The 24,757-nt window shown below is 43.5% G+C and overlaps 1 protein-coding gene across 5 annotated transcripts in view; it reads left to right on the top strand.

Moving 5' to 3' along the window:
• ST8SIA6 (ST8 alpha-N-acetyl-neuraminide alpha-2,8-sialyltransferase 6) overlaps window positions 1-24,757 on the top strand; it is a 149,406-nt gene that overhangs the window by 53,281 nt on the left and 71,368 nt on the right. For 3 of the 5 annotated variants that reach the window (XM_078329547.1, XM_035306877.3, XM_054258486.2), the window contains exon 3: window positions 20,945-21,034. The exons of 1 other annotated variant lie outside the window; for it this stretch is intronic. Coding sequence is in view for 3 of the 4 variants with exons in the window: in XM_035306877.3 (XP_035162768.1) it covers window positions 20,945-21,034 (90 nt within the window). In the remaining variant the exon portion in view is untranslated. Of the gene's footprint in view, window positions 1-846; window positions 1,182-20,944; window positions 21,035-24,757 lie in introns of those variants that run through there. One more of the 5 variants, XM_008999995.5, reaches the window with a different exon arrangement.

Below are 24,757 nucleotides of genomic sequence, written 5' to 3'. Positions count from 1 at the left end.
TCTGACAACTATGTGCCTTGGGGTTGCTCTTCTTGAGGAATATCTTTGTGGTGTTCTCTGTATTTCCTGGATTTGAATGTTGTCTTGCCTTGTTAGGTTGGGAAACTTCTCTTGGATAATATCTTGAAGAGTGTTTTGCAACTTGGATTCATTCTCCCCGTCACATTTAGGTACACCAATCAAGCGTAGATTAGGTTTTTTCACATAATTCCATAGTTCTTGGAGGTTTTGTTCATTTTTTTTCCACTCTTTTTTCTCTAATCTTGCTTTCTCATTTTATTTCATTGATTTGATCTTCTATCTCTGATATCCTTTCTTCTGCTTGATCAATTCAGCTGTTGAAACTTGTGTATTCCTTGCCAAGTTATTGTGCTGTGTTTTTCAGCTCCATCAAGTCGTTTATGTTCTTCTCTAAGCTGGGTTATTCTAGTTAGCATTTCGTCTAACCTTTTTTCAAGGTTCTTAGTTTCTTTGCATTGGGTTAGAACATGGTCTTTTAACTCAGAGAAGTTTATTATCCACCTTCTGAAGCCTGCTTCTGTCAATTTGTCATATTCATTCTCTGTCTTTTTTTGTTCCCTTGATGGTGAGGAGTTTTGATCCCTGGGAAGAGAAGAGGTGTTCTGTTCTTTGATTGTTTCATCCTTTTTGTGCTCCCCCCCGCCCTCATCTTGGTGGATTTATCTCCCTTTACTCTTTGAAGTTGCTGATTTCAGGAGGAGTCTTTGAGTGGACGTTTTTTCTGTTGAGGTTGGAGCTGTATCTTTTTTGGCCTGTAGAGGGCACTGCTGGGCTCTCGGGTTCAGTCAGGTTGCTGGGTGGGTGGTCCTTCCCTGGGGTTTGTTTGCAGGTGAGATTGGCCCCGCCTTCCCAATGGCGTCTCTCCTTCCCCAGCTGGATCTTCCTGGTTGGGGTCAAGCTGGTGTAATTGCTGCCAAGCTCTCTAGCAGGGCTTCAGTTTGAGTTTTGGGGCCTGCCAGGCCTTATAGTCTGTTTCCCCACTTTCAACTCTGCCTCCCTCTGTGGGACAGTCCCTCCTGGTGTTAGTCCAAACTCCCGCCCAGGTCCCTGCGACAACTTGCCGCCCTAGCAGTAGCTGCTGCTCAGATTTGCATCGACTACGCTCGGCGCCCCACCTTCTGGCAGGGCTCTCGTGGACCGTGGGTTGCAGGAGGGATGAGGTAAGCACAGGATCCGAAACGAAGCACCAACGGGGTTAAGTCCCTCGACCCTGCGAGCTGGCTGCACGTTTCAGGTGGGGAGGCGCCCCCCCAACTCTTGATTTGCCCCCCTGGGCGACTCTCGCCCTGCGGCTCCTTCCCTGGTCCTAATTTCAGTGCCCTATCAGTGCCACAGAAATGATCCTGGCACCTCCTTTGGACTCGTGAGGTCCTCTAGCCCTCTGCGTCTCATTCGCTGGGAGCTGCATTTCCCTGATGGCTTCTCTCGGCCATCTTGGCGCCCCCAATCAAGAGGTGTTTTAGATAACAGAATGCTAGCACTGTGTAAACATTGATCTCAAATTCTCTTTAGTTCTCCTACCTAATATGCACTTATATCCATTTACAGGTACTTAGAAGTACTTACTGATACATACATACTTTTATCTTTTTTTAATTGATGTATGATATATATCCATAGCTTTGGAGTACAAATGACAATTTAATACATTTATATAATTCATAAATATCAAATCAGTATACTTGGGATATCCATTACCTTAAGTATTTGTCTTTATGCTAGAAACATTCACCTTCTTCTTGTAGCTATTTTGAAATGTGCAACAGATGGTTGCAAACTATACTCTGCTGATTTATCTATCATTAGGTCTTATTTCTCCTATCATATTATATAATACCATGTATACTTTTAAATGCTTACAGATACTTACGCATTCCAGTAAAATTTTTGTAGTAAATATTTCTACAGACCTGAAAATTAGGAAAATGCAGGTTTAGACATAAAAAGGACACCCTGGATGCAGCCCTGGATGTAGCAGTGACTGGCTCCCCTAGGCTCAAATAATGCATTGACCTTTGGAGGGCAGCCAGGTGGAGCTCACGCAGGTTAATCCCAGTGCAGGGCCTTGTTAGGTCATATCATATCCCCTGCCTGTTGCCAGACACTTACTGCAGGAATAGAATGGTTTGAGGAGCCCCCCTCTGTCCAAAATTTGGTACCTGCTTCAGAGTCAGAATCCCAACTTTAGTGCCTTTGATTGGATTAATAATGTCTCTGATCCCCAGGTCTGGGGTTTGGGCTTGGCTTGGCAGTAGTGTTGGTCAATAGGATAGGATGTGGCTTTGGAGTTGGGGTGGCTGAGGTTGGAGGGCCTGGGGTGAGGGGTAGGCTAGCAGGGAGAGCAGGTGTTGTCCTAAGAAGCAGAAGCCGATGAGTCTGATGTGAGGGTGGTCGCAGCGATGGCTAACCATGCCAAGAAGGATTCCCAAAGCTGAAAGCTGAGAATGGCAAATCTGTTCAGCTGGAGTGGGGGCAGAAGTTGAGACTGGGGCAAGCGTGGGCGGGCCAGGGAGGCAAGAGGGGCCCACACGCGATGAGAAGGGCTTAACTGATTGCAGCAGTCTGAACAGGCTGGGCATGGCTCTCTTTGGTTTTGCTTAAAGGCAACCAACCGAGTTGGGAGTGAGGGCAGAAAATAAAACGTTTCTTAAAAGCATGTTCTGAAATGCAAATATGTGTTCATCGTGAGGTGTGAAACATTAACAACTCATTAGAACTCATTGCCATGCATGATGCTACTTACAAAGACTAGTTTGGCAGATGAACAGGAAATAGGATCAGGAATTGGTTAAAGAACAGATATGCTCCAGGTGGAAGGTGCTTTGGAAAGAAACCTGCGATGTCTTGGAAAAGAGGTCTTGCAGGCAAATAGAGACAAAGCACCTGGCTCTGCCAAGTTAGAATGAAGACAGCAAAACAAAAGAAAATCCGTAACAAGACAAAGTAGCTCCAGCTTAACTAGATGCAGGTTTTTCCAAATTGTAAGTGAAATAACAGCAATACATTTTATCAGCTGGGAAACTGGGAATGAGCAGATAGAAGATTAATACACTTTCATGCAATCAAACGTTCAAGTCTAGGCCGGGTGCAGTGGCCCATACGTGTAATTCCAGCACTTTGGGAGGCTGAGGAGGGAAGATCACCTGAGGTCAAGAGTTTGAGACCAGCCTGGCCAACATGGTGAAACTCCTTCTCTACTACAAATACAAAAATTAGCCGGGAGTGGTGGTGTGCACCTGTAATCTCAGCTACTAGGAAGGCTGAGTCAGGAGAATTGCTTGAACCTGGGGGCAGAGGTTGCAGTGATCCGAAATCATGCCATCACACTCTAGCCTGGGTGACAAGAGAGACACTCCATCTCAAAAAAACACCCGAGTTCAAGTCTGTTGGGTAGGGTTATTGCTTCTGAGTTGTCTGAAATGTCACGTGATTGACTGCACTTCTCAGAACTGACCATCACATTCAAGTAATTTTATTCCGACTTTATGAGGATTATTGTTTTGTGCTGTTTCCTTGTTGAAATTCATCTGTATTGCTTCATTTTGTGATTGATAGGTCCCTTGGGATGCCCTGCTAACCCTTCCTAATTACAGTTTACCTAAGCACAGTAAATTTGGTTAGCCAGTTCTCTTACACGTTCATTAAATATTAATGAGAACACTTGAGTAGCATCATTTTAAGTACGGTAAAATCTCAATTAAATAGAATAAATAAGAATTGAGTTTTTCTAGTTAATTAAATCTTATAATTAGCTGAAGGTTAACCAGGGGAACTTTCTGGTTGGAAATCCTCCTGTTTTTTCTAGAATGTTTTGTTTTTCAATCTGATCCACTCCAGATTTTAATTTTCCCTGGATGGGTTACCATCTTACAACACCTCGTGCTTAGTTGTCTCTTATTCATTCATTCATTTGTTCAAGTTTATTTGGAGGCTACTAACAGAGGAGGGCGTTATGGCAGAGACAGACATGAAAACCGTAAAACAGCAGATCAAGGGCAAACTCTAGAAGTTGTTCTTTCAACAAATTCTAGTTTATAGTTTTTTCTTATTATTATCTTACAAAGCGGGGGCCATAGAAAAGAAACGTCTTGGTGATGGGGAGATTCTTGTGTGCTTCCTGTAAACTGGAAGGAGTTTTCCCCTTTGCATTTCAGAGTTTTGAAAATCATCATTTTTTTGACAGGGCCTTTGCCTCGTTTGTAACGTTGTCACAGTGTGATGAGACATTTCACTTGTTACTTTTACTTTCTTGTGACATATTCTGCTTGGCATTTCATTTCATATTTAAGGTACACGCAAATGTTTGGGCATGATTTCTGAAAGGTTTTTTGCACTAATCTTTGTTCCAATGACACTCAGCTGAACTCCACAAATAAACCCCCAACAGTCTTTAGAAGATACGCAAACACACCAGTTTTGAATGTTAAGCCAGTAAATTCAGATTTTGTTCACTGCTCACATGTGTCTGACAACTAGTTTTTGTAGTGTTAGGTTTTTATGGTATATAATTTCCCTGGGGCTTCCACATGAATTAGGCAGCTTTTCTGTATTTGCTCCCAGACTTGCACCATTGGTTTTCATGGGTTTACTTCTTTCTTGCTTTTTTGGCCAGAAATCACTCTATAATTTTTTTTTTAAGAGATACAGTCTTGAGTCCAGGTGCGGTGGCTCATGCCTGTAATCCTAACACTTTAGGAGGCCGAGGCGGGTGGATCGCAAGGTCAGGAGATAGAGACCATCCTGGCCAACATGGTGAAACCCAGTCTCTGAGGCAGGAGAATCCCTTGAACCCAGGAGGCAGAGGTTGCAGTAAGCAGGGATCGCACCACTGCCCTCCAACCTGGTGACAGAGTACAACTCCATCTTAAAAAAAAAGAGTCTTGTTGTGTCACCCAGGCTGGTATGCATTGGTAGGGTCACAGCTTACTGCAGCCTCATACTCCTAGGCTCAAGCAATCCTCCCACCTCAGCCTCCTGAGAACCTGGGACTACAGCTGTGCACCACTATGCCTGGCTAATTTTTTTTGTTTTTTTTTGGTAGAGGCAGGGTCTTGCTATGTTGCCCAAGCTGGTCTTGAACTCCTAAGCTCAAGCAATCCTCCTGCCTTGGCCTCCTAAATTGCTGGGATTATAGGCATGACCATCACACCTGGCTGCTCTACCCTGTTAAGCTTCCTTTTGCCTTGCTTTGTTCTTTTAAAGAAGATTCCACAACACTCTTTACAGGAGTTCTTAGTTACTGAACTGGATGCTTTCCTGAAAATGAATATAAAACATGAATATGTAAGAGTTGAGCTATAGACTTGCAGATTGTAAGAAAATCTTTACTCTTAGATGAGTAAACTTATTTTAAAACTGTAGTTATGGTTCAAATAGTAAAGTATTTGTAAATTCTTGAATGTTAGGGCATCTATATGGCCTTCTCAAACACTCAAATTAGCATGAAGTCAACATTGAATACAGATAAAAGATATTTTCCAATTAAAATTCTTATCTTGGCCATGCACGGTGGCTCATGCCTATAATCCCAGCACTTTGGGAGGCTGAGGCGGGTGGATCACCTGAGGTCAGGAGTTTTGAGACCAACCTAACCAACATGGAGAACCCTCATCTCTACTAAAAATACAAACAACAATAACAAGAAAAAACATTAGCCAGGCGTGGTGGTGCATGCCTGTAATCCCAGCTACTCAGGAAGCTGAGGCAGGAGAATCACTTGAACTGAGGAGGCAGAGGTTGCGGTGAGCCGAGATAATGCCATTGCATTCCAGCCTAGGCAACAAGAGTGAAACTCCATCTCAAAATAAGTAAATAAATAAAATTCTTATCTGAAAATTCGCTTATTTGAGTTTTAGTGAAGACATATTTATGAATTTAATTTAATTAATTTTTTTTGAGGCTGAGTCTCACTCTGTCACCCAGGCTGGACTGCATTGGTGTGATCTTGGGTCACTGCAATCTCTAGCTCCCAGATTCAAGCAATTCTCCTGCCTCAGCCTCCCAGATAGCCAGGATTACACGCGTGTGCCACCACACCTGCCTACTTTTTTGTATTTTCAGTAGAGACAGGGTTTCACCATGTTGACTGGGCAGATCTTGAACTCATGACCTCAGGTGATCCACCAGCCTTGGCCTCCCAAAGTGCTGAGATTACAGGGATGAGCCACTGAGCCTGGCCTGAAGAAATATTTAGTTAGAGAGAAATTCACTATCTTTTTGGTTGGGAAAAAGAACTTGCCGATGGTGATTGCATAACGAATATGGACACATAAGCATGGATATAACTGACATTTAATGACATTTCCAGAACTCACATTCTTGTATTGGATGTTTTCTCAGAAGCAACAGGGTTTCTTCAGTTGTCATCCAGTTTGCTTGCACAATCCTTATTTAAGGGTTGCATTTGTTGGGCTGGATCCAGCGCACAGCCTGACTGGGGGCTTTGGCCAGGATGGATGGAGGTTACTCTTCTCTGCAGCAGATCTCCTGGGAGACTGAACCATGCCACTGAGTCAGGAAAACAATTATGTTAAATGTTGCCAGGAACATATGTTTCCTCTTCTATTATTTCCTTGGTCATGCTTTTTATTTGAAAATTAGAAACAAAACAAAACTCTTATTAGTGACACGATGACTTAGCTCACTTTACTTCTGCAGCTTTTGAATTGACACATTGCTTTTCCCACTAACGCCTCTGCCTAGGAGACAGTCCCACATTTCTTGTGTGTGAAGTCTTGCTCTAGACTATCATGAAGAAGACTGTCAGGGCAGAATAACTTGATCCAGGAGACTTTTAAGACCTTGTTACTCAAAGTGAGACTTTTAGTCCAGCGGGATTGGCATCGTCTGGGAGCTCGTAGATATGACACCAAACCAGGTTCATTCTGCTTGGACACAGTAAGCCAATCACAGTGACAGTGGGTTTTGCAAAAGAGAAAAGATTTATTCAAAGAGCAGCCCAGCCAGGAGATGGGAGAACAGCTCTTAAATCTACCTCCTCAAGGGTAGTGCTTAGGGATACTTATGGAGTAAAGAATTAGGATGATCTAAGGTGGGGAAAGGTGATAGATGGTGGGGAGAATTAATTGGTGATCTGAGCAAGTGTAATTTGGGTTCACGACTCTTCCTAGGACACATGGTCAGAAAATGGCAGTGTTAACATGATCTGAGGGTGGAGTTTTGGCCCTCTGATGTCCAAAGGTCACTTTTTGGACATCCGTGCAGGTGCATTCAGAGGGTTGCTGGTCTCAGCTGGTTTGAACTGGACAGTTTCTGAAAGACAACTGAAGTAACTGTTACTATGGTGACATATATGTCAGAGTGTTATTTATGAGGAAGCTAGTGAATGTTAAGTTACAGCATTTAGCAGCCTCGCTTTAAACTATGTGGGTTTAAAAAGTGTCGGGCATGGTGGCTCACACCTGTAATCCCAGCACTTTGAGAGGCCGAGGCGGGCAGATCACCTGAGGTTGGTAGTTCAAGACCAGCCTGACCAACATGGAGAAACTCCATCTCTACAAAAAATAAAAAATTAGTCAGGCAAGGTGGCACATGCCTGTAATCCCAGCTACTCAGAAGGCTGAGGCAGGAGAATCACTTGAACTTGGGAGGCTGAGGTTGCAGTGAGCCAAGATCACACCATCTAGCCTGGGCAACAAGAGCAAAACTCTGTCTCAAAAAAAAAACAAAAAAAAACAAGCAGCAAAAATCAAGGAGCAAGCAATTTAAAAGATTAGCCTTTGGTTTCAGAAATGCAGAATATTAAGCCTTACCCTGGATCTACTGAACCAGAATCTGCATTTTAACACATTTCTCAGGTGATTCATGGGCACACTGCAATTGAAGAAATGCTGCTTTCAAGAGGCCTGCCAAGACAATAACCACTGCTGTATAGACTAAGAAAGGGAGGAAAGAGTAACTCTTTCTCAACCCTCACACGTTTGTAGTTGGGACAGGCTTGCAACAAAAGACAGATTAACAAGAGAAAAACAAGCAAGTTTAGGAATGCATGCAGTGCATGTCCTGTGGGAGAGAAGTAACTCAAAGCAGTGGCTTTAGGAGTCTGGCTTATGTCATATATTTGACAAGGAACAATAAATTTCAGAGAAGTGACAAGACAAAAGGAAAGTCGTCCCAGGATCCTAGAGGTGGGAAAATGTGGGAAGGCAAATTTATGGGAAATGAAGGGAGTGAAGTCCACTGTCAGAATCTCCTGGCTTTGTTGCTGAGCAGATAAAAGGTTGTAAAGGAGAATTTACACCCTGGCTTTGGATGGCAAATGGGGGGGAGTATAGAAAGACCTTTTGTCTTTAACAATTCTCTTGCCCTGCTTTTAGGCAAACAGAAGGAAGGCAGAGAGCTTTTTTGAGTCAGCTTCTTAATTGCCTTTAGCTCAAAATACATTTATGTCAAAGAGGCATATTTTGAGGTGATGCATTCTGGTTTCTTTAACAAATACTTCTGAATACTGATTATTATGCAGGGTCTTCATTCCAGTGACTGTGCTAAGCGTTTTTATGCATTGTCTCCTACAGATTTTGCATCAAAGTCATCTAAGAGAGGATTTTCCCCATTTTACACCTGAGGAAGCTGAAATCATAGAGGAGTTTAACTTTCTTAAGGTTGAGCATCTAGTGTGTATCAGAGCAGGAGTTTGAACAATTGTCCACTTGCCATCAAAGTTTATCCTCTTGATTACTGTAATTTGTTTACATGATTCAAAAATGTCAGCACTCTCATTTGAGGTGTTAAAAGATACTTTTTATATAAAGGTAAAACCACGTACAGATATGAAAATGATCAGTTTTTAAAATGTTCTTTTTTTAATTTTCATTTTTTAGACAGGGTCTTGCTCTGTCACCCAGGGTGGAGTTCAATGGTGTGCTCACGGTTCACTGCAGGCTTGACCTCCTGGGCTCAGGCAATCCTCCTATCGCGGCTTCTGGAGTAGCTGGGACTACAGGCATGTACCACCATGCTTGGCTATTTTTCTAAATTTTTTATAGAGATGAGGTCTTGCAGTTTCCCCAGGCTGCTCTCAAAACTCCTGGACTCAAGCGTAAAGATTTTATTTAAATAATCACTGAGAAAACTGGTATTTTGAATTGGTTATAACCAATTCAACGGAGAATCCACAGAACGGATACATTTACATATATAGATCAGGACTACTAAGCTGAGTGTGTCAGTGGAGGCAGAACTCCCTTTTCCTTGTGGTGTGGAAGAGGGAGAATTGCCTCTCCACTGGGCACAGTTCATTTGCATGCCTATAAGAATTATTTTGCATTGCCATCACTCATGTACAATTTATAGAATTGCAAAATCGCCCTGTTAAAGAAGGGAGTTCAATATGAGAAGTAAATGAGATGACATGTGTAAAGTTTGTAAAACAATACATGGCACCTAATGACCACTCAGTATATATCACTCTTATGACCTTCATTCTTTGGCTTTTCATTTGTATGTTTTTGAGATAGTGTCTCGCTCTGTCTGTCGCTCAGACTGGAGTGCAGTGGTGCCATCTTGGCTCACTTCAACCTCCTCCTCCTGGGTTCAAGCGATTCTCCTACCTTAGCTTCCTGAGTAGCTGGGATTATAAGCATGCACCACCATGCTCGGCTAATTTTTTCTTGTAATTTTAGTAGAGACAGAGTTTCACCATGTTGGACAAGCTAATCTCGAACTCCTGACCTCAGGGATCCACCTGCCTTGGCCTCCCAAAGTGCTGGGATCATAGGCATGAGGCACTGTGCCCAGCTCCTTCACTCTTAACTAAGAAGGCATATGAGGATTTCTACATCAGGGAATGTAGATATTAATATCAAAACTATGCTTAGTGTTATATCTGAGTGAGTTGTTAAGAAAGCACCACACTCTGAAATCTGACTGAGTCCTTTATTGCCAGTGACCAAGAGTCAGCTCATGCTCAGAATCTTTTCGCCCCAAGGAAGAGGTTTGATTTCCTTTTATATGTTGCTCAGGGTGAAGGGGGCAAAGTGGAATTTTACAGAAGCAGAATAAGCAAGTTAGGGAAGGAGGCTGGTAACTAGGAGGCAAGAGGCTCCCATGATTGTTGATTAACCGCTTGATACACAAGCGGTTCCTATGATTGCTGGTTACCAAGGGGGGGCATTCGGTGCTTTCTAGACAATCAATCAAGGGGGTATGCACAATAGCAAGTGGGCTTGTCAAGAAGGATATGTTTACAGCGGCTATATGTTTCTATAGTTCTAGGCACAACATGACCCAGTACAGTGTGGCCCAGGTATGCACTCAAGGGAGAAATCAAGGGGGTGGGTGTCCGACCTACCCTCTGCGGGAAGACTGAGCTTGTTCGGAAAAAACCGGACCGCAGGCTAGAGGAAATTCCTTAAGTTCAGGCTTTATTGAGAGGAAAGAGCCTCCGGGCGGGCCAGCCGGACGAAAAGGAAAAATGGCCGCGCTGCTCAGAGGGGCAGGATTGTTTTATAGGGGGCTGAAGGGCTGAGGGCGTGAAGAAGCTGAAAGCCGAGGTGGTGGGCAACTGTTGGTCAGTTTGAACTGCTGGGCGGGAAGCTGGGCGGCAGGAAGCTGGGCGGCGGGAGGGCTAGGGCCGGTATGTAAAGTGAGAGATAAGGGAGCCTCTTTGTTGGGGAGGGAAAGAGAGAGAGAGAGAGAGCTTTCGCGGTAGGGGCAGAGTTTTCCAAACAGTGGGGAGAAGCCAAGATGGAGTCAGTCAGGCTCACATCTAAGATGGAGTTAGTTTGGTTCCTCTCATTAGCATATCCAAGATTTTCAAATTCAAAGGACACTAAAGAAAGGTCAAAATAATCTTAGCTATTTAGAGTAAGAAAAAAATATATGTATTGACTAGACAAGTACAATAATGAGAAGGGAAAGGAGTAGAGTGAGGAGTTGAATCTGTAACTTCACGGTGAACAATAAATTGAGATAAGTCACTACCTTCAGACTAGAGTAAGAGAATATTATTGGAAGTTGGTTAAAAATGACAGAAACATTGCACTGTGGGTGAATTCCACCCTGACTCTACACTTTTAGGCGTGCTTCCCATAGCCAAGGACATCTCGCCTCTGGACAGTGAAATGAGACATGGACGCTTGTGTTTGCAACTTGTCTTCAATCTGCTTCTATTCTGTTTTATCTCTACTTGCCTGAAGACACCGTTGCCTAATTAGAGTCCTACTCTGCCCGCCGAATCTGAAGTTTTCATAAATCTCCATCTCATACTTGTCCCTTTGATAACTCTCACTTCAGGTAACTCAGATAAGGCAGTACTTTCTGACTGCCCAAATGACTCATGCCTGAGCCACGTCCATCTGTTTCCCTATTTGGGGTCATCTGTTGGGTGGAGGGAGACTGAAATTCAGAAGTGGAAGTCTGTGGGAGCCTCATTCCTATGAGCCTTAACATTAGAGTGACGGGCAGTGGTAGTGTTTATGGTGTAGGGAAAATTTTGTGCCACAATGGATAGGTTTGCATTGTTTAGATCACAGACCGCTTTGACTTTTAGTTGTTTTTTTTTTTTTTTTTTTTTTTTGAGACGGAGTTTCACTCTTGTTACCCAGGCTGGAGTGCAATGGCGTGATCTCAGCTCACCGCAACCTCCGCCTCCTGGGTTCAAGCAAGTCTCCTGCTTCAGCCTCCCAAGTAGCTGGGACTACAGGTGCGCGCCACCATGCCCAGCTAATTTTTTTTGTATTTTTAGTAGAGACGGGTTTTCACCATGTTGACCAGGATGGTCTCGATCTCTTGACCTTGTGATCCACCCACCTCGACCTCCCAAAGTGCTGGGATTATAGGCGTGAGCCACCGCGCCTGGCCCAGTTTTGTTGTTTTTTTTGGAAACAGAGTCTCACCTTGTCACCTAGGCTGGAGTGCAGTGGCATGATCTTGGCTCACTGCAACCTCCGCCTCCTAGGTTCGAGTGATTCTCTGCGTCAGCCTCCCACTGAGATTACAGGTCTGCACCACCATGCCCGGCTATGTTTTGTATTTTTAATAGACATGGGGTTTTACCATGTTGACCAGGCTGGTCTCAAACTCCTGACCTTAGGTAATCCACCCACCTTGGCCTCCCAAAGTGCTGGGATTACAGGTGTGAGGCACCGTGTCTGGTCAGATCACACACCTCTGAGTTATCTGATTCTGATCCAATGGGAGTCCATAAATATGCAAATTACATCCTGTGTGGTAGATGTCCCAATGACTCATCCTCCCCCTCGCCCTCCCATTGACACCTAAGTCTCAATGTTCCTGATCTGTAAAGGTGGTGGTACTCTGCATTTTCCTTTGAACTGGTTCCCTCATTATGAGTAAAATGAAAGCTTTCACCCATGTTCATTTTATATGTGCATGACAGTTACAATTTTCCTTTTTTTTTTGAGACAGGGTCTTGCTCAGTCATACAGTGGTGCAATCGAAGCTCACTGCAGTCTCTACTTCCTGGGCTCAAGCAATCCTCCCACCTCAGGTTCCTGAGTAGCTGGGACCACAGGCACACACGTCCACGTCTGGCTAATTTTTAAATTTTGTGTAGAGACAGGAGATTCACTATGTTGTGGTCGCAAACTCCTAAGCTCAAGACCTTTCCCTACCTTGGCCTCCCAAATCCTGGCTGGGATTATAGGTGTAAGCCACCGCATCTGGCTGATTTTACATTGTTGAAAACTTATCTTTCAACCATGGTAGGAGAGAAAAAATACATTATAGTAACTGACTCAGAAGCAGAGAGCTAGCTAATTAATCTTCATCGAGGGTAACTGAAGGCAAATAAAAACCAAGTAGGCAGAGATTATTTGCAGAAATTTTTGCAATTTTAAGCTGCCTGCAATGTTTATGTATAAACGAATGAAGCTCTATAAAGTCATTTTAAGAAAAGTTCCTCTATTTGAATTAAATGGCATTCACCGAAACACAGAATCACGGTTTCTTGAAATTAATATGATTCCGGAAAATAGCCGGCTTTCATTCTGCAAGCTCAGATGGTAATTGTGTGTTTACTAGCCTGTCATCCCCACCAGCCTGTTTGCTTCAAGGCAGCAGAGAAACTGTTTGTACCTTGTTTTATCTCCAGCACTTAGCATTCTCTCGCACAGATATCTGGTGAATGACAAAATTAAAAGGCAGCCAGAATCTGCCCCTCATCTTGGTAGGCACTGTGACTTGATTTTGTCAGCTCCTGAGTAGGACGGATGCACAAAGGCAGACTTTTGTTAACCAGATTCATAGAGGATGATTTATAAACCAGAATATTAATTTGTTAATTAAGAAGAGTACTCAAACCATGGAGTAGACTGGGATGGTTGCCTTTATCTCAGGAAAACTACATGGCATGTGTGTGTATGGTGCGGTGGGGGGTGGCTACATTATAGTTAGAAGTTTGCTTAATGAGCTGGAAGCTGGAGCACAGGTAATGACTGTGGCCTCTGTCGCAGGGGCAGGTCAGCCTGCTACATCCCTCTATGGTGCTCAGGATGCTGGTGGCTAGGATGCTCTCCTGGCTCCTTATCCCTGGAATGAGGATGAGTGTTTCTAAATATATGAAAAGAACCTTGTAACTCTTTGGGCTTTCTGCTCTTTGATATTATTCCGTCTGTTAAAGCATCTTTGTTCAGAGAGAATAGCATTGATTTGGTTTTAAGCTTTACATTTAAATTCACAATCCAGTTTTATCTCCTGTACGGTCACTGTAAATAGAATTTGGATGTTCTTGAAACTCCTTTGTCACCCATATGCAGATTATTCTTTGGGATGTTTTACTTGGTTGGGGGACTGATTGCATGATTGCATTAATTATGAGTCATACTCAGAGGGTGACATTAATTCTATGTTTCAGGGGCCTTTGTGGATACCCAGTAAGCACTGATGACATTGTTTTGTAAGGATTGAACAGCTTGTTTCCTTCCAGAGGCATTCTTTGCATTATCAGAATCTTAATTTTTCTTATTTGGTAGTAGCCATGACAGTCTCTAAGCTTTCGGCTATTCTGTGGAATCTTGTCAGCGGGGCTTCAATTCAAGAATGACTTATAAGGCTCTAATATTTTAAAAGCACATCAACCATATGTGGATAACTGATAGCAGAACTGCTTGTTTTTGTGTATCTTTCCTTTCCAACCTTATTAAAGATTCCCACCCCCCGCCCCCCAACATACTGAAGTGATGAAAATGTGCCTGAAGTCTTGGTTGCCAGTAACAAACAAACAAATTCTGTAATCAAATAATAAAAACAGCCAGAAGCCATAATATAAGACTGGAAGGAACTTAAAAAGGGAAATGTGTACCAATTAATGGTTAACAAATACGGGCAGGGGCCAGGTGGTGGATGGCTTTGCAAGCCCGGTTAATAAAGAGTACGAAGCCCATCTCAAGAGTGATGGGATGGAAGGTCTTTGAGCAGGGAAATGATGTGATCAAATGTGCACATGAGACAACCCACCATGGAGGAAACGAGGATGGAGCTGAAGGGGAAGGAGTTTGGGAGAGGTGTTTAGAGGAAGCCAGCAGGCTAAGACGCAGGCCATGGAGGCAGTGGATGGGGAAACACTGGTAAACCAAATACCAGCCACTTACTTTAAGTTCACATCAGGAAAAGAAGACCCATGGGAAATACCCACTTTTATGCACGGGCCCAAGAAAGATCCTGCAGAAGGACCTTGAATAGCAGAGATCAGAGGACAAGAAGACGGGACTGTGGTGGGAGCCACATGCTGAGTGAGTTGCCAATGGTTCAGATACCCTCGGGGGTCAAGTCCAGATGTGTTGACATAGCTCTTGGACTTGGTGATGCTTTCCAAGAATGGTTTAACAGATTTTCAGGTAAAGAAAAGGGACAATAGTTGGTTGCTCTTTGAATGATAGGTAAGGCAATAGGTGGAGGAGCATAGCAGAATGGGTGATTTTGTTTATTTTTTATTTTAAGATGGAATTAAGCTGGGAAAGGAGACCATGGTAGGGAGAGAGGAAAGCTTCAGGAGAGATAAAAATCAAGGGATGGGCTGGATCTCAGAGGAGATAGACAGGGATGTGATGGCAGGTGGATTATTCTTTTGTGAGAAGGAAGACATTTCTTGCTCTGAGATGGAAAGTCAGGATGGGTTGAAATTAAAGGACAATGCTCACCCAGCTGTATCATGTTCTCTGAAATAGGAGCACAGTTAAATGAGAAGTTAGGAGTGCAGAGAACAGGTAAAGACAGTAGGAAACTGGATGCATAGCATAGCCATGGGGGGAACTGGGCATGTAATAGAATTGACAAGGTATATAAAAGGCCTTGCAAATTGGGCACCATGAATTTACCAAGGCACCAACCCACCCACATGATGTTTTTCCAGCACTTCTCATGGGTCAGGTGTAGGAATGTAGGATGCCAGGGGCTATATTGCTATATTAGTGCAGATTTGCAAAGTGACAAGATGTCAATGGATCAGGGAATCGAGAGGGCGGGGTAAGATGTGACAAATGCTACAAGTGGGCAGAAAAGCGATCTTGCACATTGACATGTGAGCAGAGATTGTGATCTTCTAATGGAGCAATTAGAGAAACATTGGCAGAACAGTTAGAACCATCTCTGCTCATGCGTCAGAGGCTTCTCATGCTAACCGGACTCTGGAGTTCTAGCAGAACACCATGAGGGTAGCTATGGTCTCTGCCATGATTTGTCTCTTTGGGGGCACTCTCAACTGTATAGTTTGGCAGTTCTGATGTGAACAGGTCCTTTTTTCTGTTTCAACTAATTCTGGTAAGAAGTTTTTAAGAAGCACTTTCAACAGAAAATTGGAATAAAATGAAAAAAATTGTTTTAGTCTCAGAATTGACAGAAACAGAATTCATACTTTGAGCCTGCTAGAGCCTGGTCCCAGGGTTTTGGTTCTTAGAGTTTGCCTGGCAGCACTACTGAGTCCTGTTCTTTTTCTCTCCCTTGACTCAACTGCTCAGACGACTAAGTTGATTAGTTTTAGGTGGGTCTCTCTCTCCATTTATATGGGACTTCTACCTGGAAACAAGCTCTCCTGTAGCAGGATGTGATATAGTCCCCAGTGTATTAGTCCATTTTCATGCTGCTGATAAAGATATATCCAAGACTGGGTAACTTACAAAGAAATAGGCATTTAATGGACTCACAGTTCCACAAGGTTGGGCAGGCCTTACAATCATGGCAGAAGGCAAAAGGCACATCTTATAAAGCAGTAGACAAAAGAGTGAGAGTGAATGGGGTTTTCGCTTATAAAACTATCAGACTTATTCTGTACCATGAGATAGTATGGGGGAAACTGCCTCCGTGATTCAAATATTTCTAACAGAGTTTCTCCCATAACACGTGGGAATTATGGGAGCTACAATTCAAGATGAGATTTGGGTGGGGACACAGCCAAACCATATCACCCAGTAACACTTCCTAGGCTTACAGATCAGCCCACGTTTGTCTTGCAGCCATCTTTTGTCTCACCATGTTGTTTCTGGTTCAGAGTCTTTGCAATTCCTACTTTCACCTTGATCAGTTTCTCTCTGTCCCCTCTGGCTTGTCAGAGATGTCCCCAAATCAGCAGTTAAAGAGGACTTAACCCAATGTCTTCATGTGTGGTAGGCACCAACCTCTCAGATGGGATCTGCTCACAGGTAGTTCTTATCCCAGAATTGAGAGGGTCTCTTTCCAGAGCAAGTTTGAATGGCATTAGATGAAAAAGGAATAAAACTCTGAAGACTCTTGGAATGAAAAGGAGAGGGCAGGAAATGTACAGAGGCAAAGATAACTAAAAGGGCTTCCTTGTCTGTACCTTTCATTACTGGTGATAACTTCGTACTCATGTGAGATGCTTCCTACCTCTATGGCAATAATGACTGATTGGAGGAAATAATGCAATGACTTTGAGAGAATAAGAACACATTTATTTACTGACTTTGGCTTGTCAGATGTTTTTATACACATCCCATTCAATTCCTAAAATTTCTTTATTGGGTAAGGATTTTTTTTTTTAAAGGCAATCCCAAAGCTCAAAAGGTAAGGTCAGAGAGTGGAGCCCATATTCAGAGACTGGCCCTAATGACTCCCAAGACCCACTTTGTCCCCAGGACCTTATTCTGTCACCTCCAATTCTACGCTGGATCCTCTCATTTGTTTCCATGTATCCTTTGTGATTTTAATTTGCCAAACTAAACCTGTTCTGAGTTTTTATTTAAAAAGATACTCTCTGATTTTCTGGGTGTGGTGGCTTACGCCTGTAATCCCAGCACTTTGGGAGGCTGAGGTGGGCAGATCACATGAGGTCGGGAGTTGGAGACCAGCCTGACCAATATGGAGAAACCCTGTCTCTACTAAAAATACAAAATTAGCTAGGCTTGGTGATGCATGCCTGAAATCCTAGCTCTCGGGAGGCTGAGGCAGGAGAATCACTTGAATCCAGGAGGCGGAGGTTGCGGTGAGCCAAGATCACACCATTGCACTCCAGCCTGGGCAACAAGAGCCAAACTCCATCTTAAAAAAATAATGGGAGGCTGAGACAGAAGAATCGCTTGAACCGGGAGGAGGAGGTTGCAGTGAGCTGAAAGTGTGTCACTGCACTCCAGCCTGGGCGACAGAGCAAGACTCCATCTCAAAAAAATAAAATAAAATAAGACAAAATAAAATAAAATACACTCTAAGGAGAGACATAGGACACACAATCCTATTGGTGCCTACCAGTCACAGTTTCACAAGGCAGTATTGCAGCACCATAATCCAAAGCATCGCTGGCTTGGTAATTCACTTCATTAACGGTCCTGCCTGCATAAAATACATGGCAAACCGGAAATAAACAAATCCTTGGACAGGATGATAATACATGCAGAAAGCAGAGGGCGATGTGTGGAGACTGTACGAGAGGGAGGGGGGAAGGAAGTTGCGGGGGAGAGAAATCATCAGGATTAAGAGGGACTTTTGTGAGCCCATGTGTACTGTGCAGGCAGTGTTTTCAGAAAGCATTTCTGAGAAATATTGGAGAATTATGAATCTGCCTTGTTTATATTTTTACCTTTATGCCTTCCTATCCACTTCCGGCATCCAATATCCTATGAAGTCCTGTCAGTCTTGCCTTTAGAATAGGCCTGGTGGCTCACGCCTGTGATCCAAGCACTTTGGAGGCCAAGGCGGGCGGATCACCTGAGCTCGGGAGTTCAAGACCAGCCTGACCAACATGGTGAAACCCTGTCTTTCAAAAAAAAAAAAAAGAATAGATCTCAAATCTGTCCATTTCTCTTCCTGCCAATGGACGCAGTGTGTGGCTAGGTCTAGGCTAGTTACGCCTGTGTCTGATCTCCTCTCTGGAGACACAGGAAGGTGGCTCATTTCTGACTCCCACATTGCAATTAGGTGGGGCAGGTGACCATTTCTGGCTAATGACGCATTGTATTTCTCACTCAAACATTTGTACACAGAGCAAGAACTTCCAGCAGGTTCTTCTCCTGCCACAGCAATTATGGAAGCAGGTTATTGAAATGAAGGTGCCACAAGACTGAAGCAATTTGGATCCCTATGTTAGTCAGAGTTCTCTAGGAAAACAGAACCAATAGAGTAGATAGTAAGAGATTGATTACGAGGAATTCACTCCCATAATTAGGGGAGGCTAAGAAGTCCTCATAACCTGCCGCCTTCAAGCTGGAGCCCCAGGAAAGCCTGTGGTGTAGTTCAGTCTAAGCCCAAAGGTGGAGGAGACTTTGATGGAAACCAGGGGGCCAACAGTGTGAGTCCCAGTCTGAATATGAAGGCCCTAGAACCAGGATCACCAATGTCCAAGGGCAGGAGATGATGTCCCAGCTCAAGAAGACAGAGCGAACTCACCCTTCCTCTGCTTTTTTGTTCTATCCAAGTGCTCAGCAGATTCGTTGCTACCCTCCCCCGTTGGTGAGGGCAGTCTTTACTCAATCTGCTGATTCAAATGCTCATCTATTCCAGAAACACCTTCACAGACACACCCAGAAATCATGTTTTACTAGTTATCTGGGCACCCCTAGCCCAATCAAGTTGACACAGTAAATGAACCATCACAAGCTCTAATCTACATGGAACGCACCTGCCCTAGATGGCCCTCCAGACATACAGTGGCAGTTTCATGGGCAAGAAAAAAACCTTTGTTTTGTAAAGCAACTGAGAGCTTGGCTTGTTTGTTATCATGTCATAGTCTATTCTATCCTGACAAGTGAAAGGAGTTGCCATCATCTCTCTCCTAGAGTCTGGCAAAAACCTCTTAACTTTTTCATTTCCTCTCTTGTCCCATTTCCCCTTATTTCTCTGCAGTCACCCCATGTCTCTTCAGCCTTGAATCCTTTTATCTCTTCAGTTCCTCAGATATTCGAGGCTGCTCCCCATTTTAGAACCATTGCACTTTTTTTTTTGAGACAGGGTCTTACTCTGTCACCCAGGCTGGAGTCCAGTGGCCCGATCATGGCTCACTGCAGTCTTGGACTCCTGGGCTCAAGTGATTCACCTGCCTCAGCTTCCCGAAGTGCTGGACTAGAGGTGTGAGCCAGTGTGCCTGGCCCGCACACACTTTTTTCTCTGCCTCAAATGCTCTACCCACTTTGTTTGGATCCTCCTTGGGTGTCTCCACCTAAATGACACTTCGTTGGAGGCCTCCTTTGACCCCTCAGTGTGAGTAGACACTTCCTCTTCCAAGCCATGTACTATGGTTCAGCCATAACCAATCACAGTTCATAATTCCATCTTCCTTTGTGTGCTTATTTTCATCTTTCTCCTTAATCAGACTGCAAACTCCACTAGGGAATGAGACCATGTCTATTTTCTCCTCCTCTCTGTCCTAAATAACCTGTATATGGCCCAACCCATATTAGGCTGCCAATAAATATCTTCATTAAATAAATGCATTAACAGCAAGTTAGAGTTGCATATAAATATATACGTTGTTGTTGTTGTTTTTTATTTCGAGGCAGAGTCTCACTCTAGGACCCAGACTGGAGTGCAATGGCGTGGTCTTGGCTCACTGCAGCCTCCGCCTCCCAGGTTTAAGCGATCCTCCTGCCTCAGCCTCCCAAAGTAGCTGGGATTACAGGCATCCGCTAGCATGCCTAACTTTTGTATTTTAGTAGAGATGTGGTTTCACCGTGTTGGCCAGGCTGGTCTCAAACTCCTGGCCTTGTGATCCGCCTGCCTCGGCCTCCCAAAGTGCTGGGATTACAGGCGTGAGTCATGCCCAGCCTCATATATGTATTTTTAAGTCTTGGAAAGAGAGTTAATTTTTTTGAGCACTTAGTATGTGTGACGCGTTACAAGTGCGTTACATTGTTACTTGGCACAGTAACAATAATACTATGAGGTAAGCACAGTTATCCTTGATTTAGAGATGTGGGAGTCTACGCCTGGAGCAGGTTAAATAACCTGCTTATGTCCATGAGGCTTATAGGCAGGTGAACTTTGTAACCCATGTCCTTAATCTGACTTTGGATATTTTTTTTGGTTCCACCTCCAGTTTTCAAAGTTTACAAAACAAATAGCAGCAGGCCCTTTTATTGCAGCTATTATAATAATCAAAGGCCAGATTTGTGTTTATTATGGAAAGGATTAGTGACTGTCCATGTCTGCATGTTTTCTACCAAATAAAACATCTTTTAAAAATAAACACACAGTGATTATAACTATTGAATAACTTGTTGATTGTAACAACTAACCTCAGAGTGTGAAAACCTGCCAGTATAAAGTCCTCAAAATAGAGTTCTTTTATGTTTGACTTTAGAGCATAAGTTTTTATTTTTTTTCATTTAGACCCATCAGAGGTGAAAATATTAATTTCCTTTTCCATGGAAAAATCCAATAATGGAGTAAAAATCAGACTTCATTTGGACACAGTTTATCAATTAAATCTGATTTTTGTTAACAATATCTTATAAGCTCTCATTTTAAATCAATCTTTTTAAAAATCTCTTTCATGAAACAGCACATATCTGAATGAGAAGTCGCTCCAACTGACGGAGAAATGCAAAAATCTACAATATGGCCTTGAGTCTTTCTCTAACAAAACGAAAGGGTAAGTTCTACTCTTCACATTTAATTTCCTTTTACAATAAGGGTTTTCTATTCAGAATGTTTGACAGTGTCTCTGAAGTCATTTGGAATATAAGACCGTGTTCACTCTCAGGCTTACCATTGGGCTCTGAAGATCCTGGGTGAGCAGGATGGACCAGGGTCAAACAATAAGCACCAGGACCAGACCCTGGCAGTGGGACTCAGCTTACTTGTCCCTGGATCCACACTTGTTAAAAATACCACATAGGGGCCCGGTACGGTGGTTCATGCCTATAATCGCAGTGCTTTGGGAGGCAGAGGCTAGAGGATTGCTTGAGGCCAGGAGTTTGAGACCAGGCTTAGCAACATAGCAAGACCCCTGTCTCTACAAAAGATAATCAAAATCAGGTGGCATGTGCCTGTAATCTCAGCTACTCAAGAAGTGGAGGCGGGAGGATCATTTAAATCCAGGAGTTCAAGGCTGCAGTGAGCTACGATTGCTCCACTGAGCCCAGCTTGGGTGACAGACCGAGACCGTGTCTCCAGAATCAACCAAACCACCCCCCAAAACACCACGTAGTTTTACTGGCTACAGTTTTATATGCCCTCAATCCTTTTGAGAATCTGATATGTATTCTGAATGCTATCCGAGAAAAATACACACCTGTACAAAATTGTGCTTACAGTTTTAGCAGGTGAATGATTTACACCCAGTCTCAGCTGTGCCACTCCCTCAGCTTCCCCAATGCTGCCTACAATCCTGGATTTTAGAGGGTTTGCCACATCATCTCCTTCAACCTGGGGAAAAGGAAATGCAAGTGCTCCATGCCTCATCTACATGGAAGAGGCACTGGTGGCCTGAGACTGATGTGAGAAGCACTGTGTTGATTGTTCCTGGAAGGTGCCCAGTCTAAGGGTGCTGGACAAAGGGGATGTGTGTGTGTTTGTGTCAGGCAGAGACTCAAGGTTATGCCTTTGACCCCCCCTGAAAGGAAACTAACCTGAGTTTCACCTTGCTTGATGCTTGCCTGACAAAATTTGAAGATGGTTCAGGTTAATGTAACTGACCAGGGGATTCGCCTTGCCTTCTGCCTAAATAGAACTGATTTGTCAAGACAGGAGAATTCTAGTGGGGAAAGAATAATTCACACAGAGTTGACTGTGTGGCAGACCCAGGTTTTTCATTTTTTTTTTTTTTTAGAGGAAGTCTCTGTCTCCCAGACTGGAGTGCAGTGGCATGATCTTAGCTCATTGCAACCTTCAATTTCCTGGTTCAAGTGATTCTTCTGCATCAGCCTCCCGAGTAGCTGGCATTACAGGCATACACCACCATGCCCAGCTAATTTTTGTTTTTTTTGGTAGAGAGGGGGTTTCACCATTTTTGGTCAGGATGGTCTTGATCTCCTTACCTCATGATCCAACCACCTCGGCCTCCTAAAGTGCTGGAATTACCACACCAGCAGGGAGACCAGTTTTATTACTCAAATCAGTCTCCCCAAGCATTCAGGGATCAGACTTTTTAAGAGATAATTTGGTGGATAGGGGCTTGGGAAGTGGTGAGTGCTGATGGTCAGGTTGGAGATGGAATCATAGGGAGTCAAAGTGAGTTTTTCTTGCCTTCTGTTCCTGGGTGGGATGGCAGAACTGGTTGAGCCAGATTACCTGTCTGTGGTGGGGGTGCCAGCTAATCCATCCAGTGTAGGGTCTGAAAAATGTCTCAAGTACTGATCTTAGGTTTTACAATAGGGATGGTATCCCCAGGAGTCATTAGAGGAAGTTCAGATTCTTGGAGCCACAGGCTGCATGACCCCTAAACTGTAATTTCTAATCTGTAGCTAATTTGTTAGTCCTACAAAGGCAGACTGGTCCCAGGCAAGAAGCAGGTCCTTTCAGGAAAGGGCTCTTAGCAATTTTGTTTCAGAGGCACCATGAACTGAATTCCTTCCCAAAAGTTAGTTCAGCCTACACCCAGGAATGAACAAGGACAGCTTAAAGGTTAGATGCAAGATGGAGTAGGTTAGGTCTGATTTCTTTCATGTCATAATTGCCTCAGTGATAATTTTCAAAGGTGGTTTCAAAAGAGGTATTGCTGCTTTCCACATGCCAATCCTATACATGGAAGAGCCAGTGAGTAGTCTTCCTGCCTTCATGTTTTTCTCTTTCTCTTCCTAATAATCAGTGATTCTCTCTCTCTCACACACACACACACACAAACACATACACACACACACACCCCTCTTCTTTTAATGTTAGAAATGTGTTTATGGGAGGACGGAGTAAAGCAACTGCCTCTAATCCTTTCCTTCTCTTCCCTGGAGGCACTGGAGATTGACCTGGGGAAAACCAAGGTAGATAAACTGGTTTAACCTGTGTCTCTGCTGAGCCTTTGGGTAAACAGACTAATGATATTTGCTTAGAGGAAGAGACACATCCATGGAGTGTCCCTAGCAGGCTGATCTCTGGCAGAGGTCCTGCTTTACGTTAATGGAACCCAAGATTCAGGAGGCGAGACTCCCTGGAGAATGGCTCAAAGGCTGTGGAACTCACTGGGTCTAACAGAGAAACGTTTCACAATTTAAAAGTTTCTGCTATGTGAGGAAACTGACAGAACTCACATAGAGACCTCACCTTCTATCCTGGGCCATGTGCAATGTGGGAAGACACAATTGGTGGTATACGTAAGTTTTCAGTGTCACAGAAGAAGTAGTACTTGAATATAAATTTTCTCTCAGCAAGGCAACTTTACTTTCTGCAGAAAGGGTACACTCGCCAGCAGTCTGCCACAAAAGTACAAAGAACAAAGGAAAAGTAGACGTATTTATCCCTTACAGACTGGCCCTTACCTCTGTACCCTGCCTCCATTGGCTGGAGCTGGGCCTCACAATCTAAACTATACAGATTGGCTAATAACTCAGAACTTTTCTTAAAAGGTAACAGCAAGAGAGAACAGAGGAAAAGAGGAAGTCACTTATGAAAGACTTAAAGAAGCAATAACATTTCCAAATAAGGAAAAGAAATTAACTATGGGATGAAGCCTGCCTGGGCTTGTCCAGACATGTCAGGGCAAATATCTGGGCTAGAGTATAAGAACTAGGAACACAGAATATACCTACTTCTTTATTATAACTAACAGCTACTTAGGATTATTAACAAAAGGCTTTAGAGTAAATCAACCTTTGAAGAAGGTATTTTTCATTTTTAATAAGCTAAGAAGATAGCTTTGAAGGGGAACTTCTATTTACTTTTATTTTCTACAGCTGGGGTGTCCACTCTTTTTTTATTTTTTTCTAGTAGAACAGGTAGGTAATGCTGCTAAATGGAGTGTCCATTCTTGGTGTCCGAGCCTGTCTCTGGTTTGTCTGAGCCTCTTGATAGAACCAGAAATTATCTTTTACCAGCTATCTGGGCACCCCTGAGCCTAGTTACGTTGACTCAGAAGATGAACCATTGCAAGCCCTAAACCACATGGAGTGCAGCTGCGCTAGACAGCCCTCCAGATATATAGTGGGCATTTCATGGGCAAGAAATAAAGCTTTGTTTTGTAAACCAACTGAGAGCTTAGCTTTGTCTGTTATCACATCATAGTCTATTCTATCCTGACAAGTAAAAGGATTTGCCATCATCTCTCTCCTAGAGTCCTCCAGAAACCTCTTAACTTTTTCACTTCCCCTCTAGCCCCATTTCCCTCATTTCTCTGCAGATCATTGCAATTATTAGGAAATCTTGATACTGGTTAAGATCTCTG

This window comes from Callithrix jacchus, chromosome 7 (genome assembly GCF_049354715.1).
Source record: "Callithrix jacchus isolate 240 chromosome 7, calJac240_pri, whole genome shotgun sequence".
NCBI lineage: Eukaryota > Metazoa > Chordata > Mammalia > Primates > Cebidae > Callithrix > Callithrix jacchus.
This window is presented reverse-complemented; position numbering and strand designations above follow the sequence as displayed.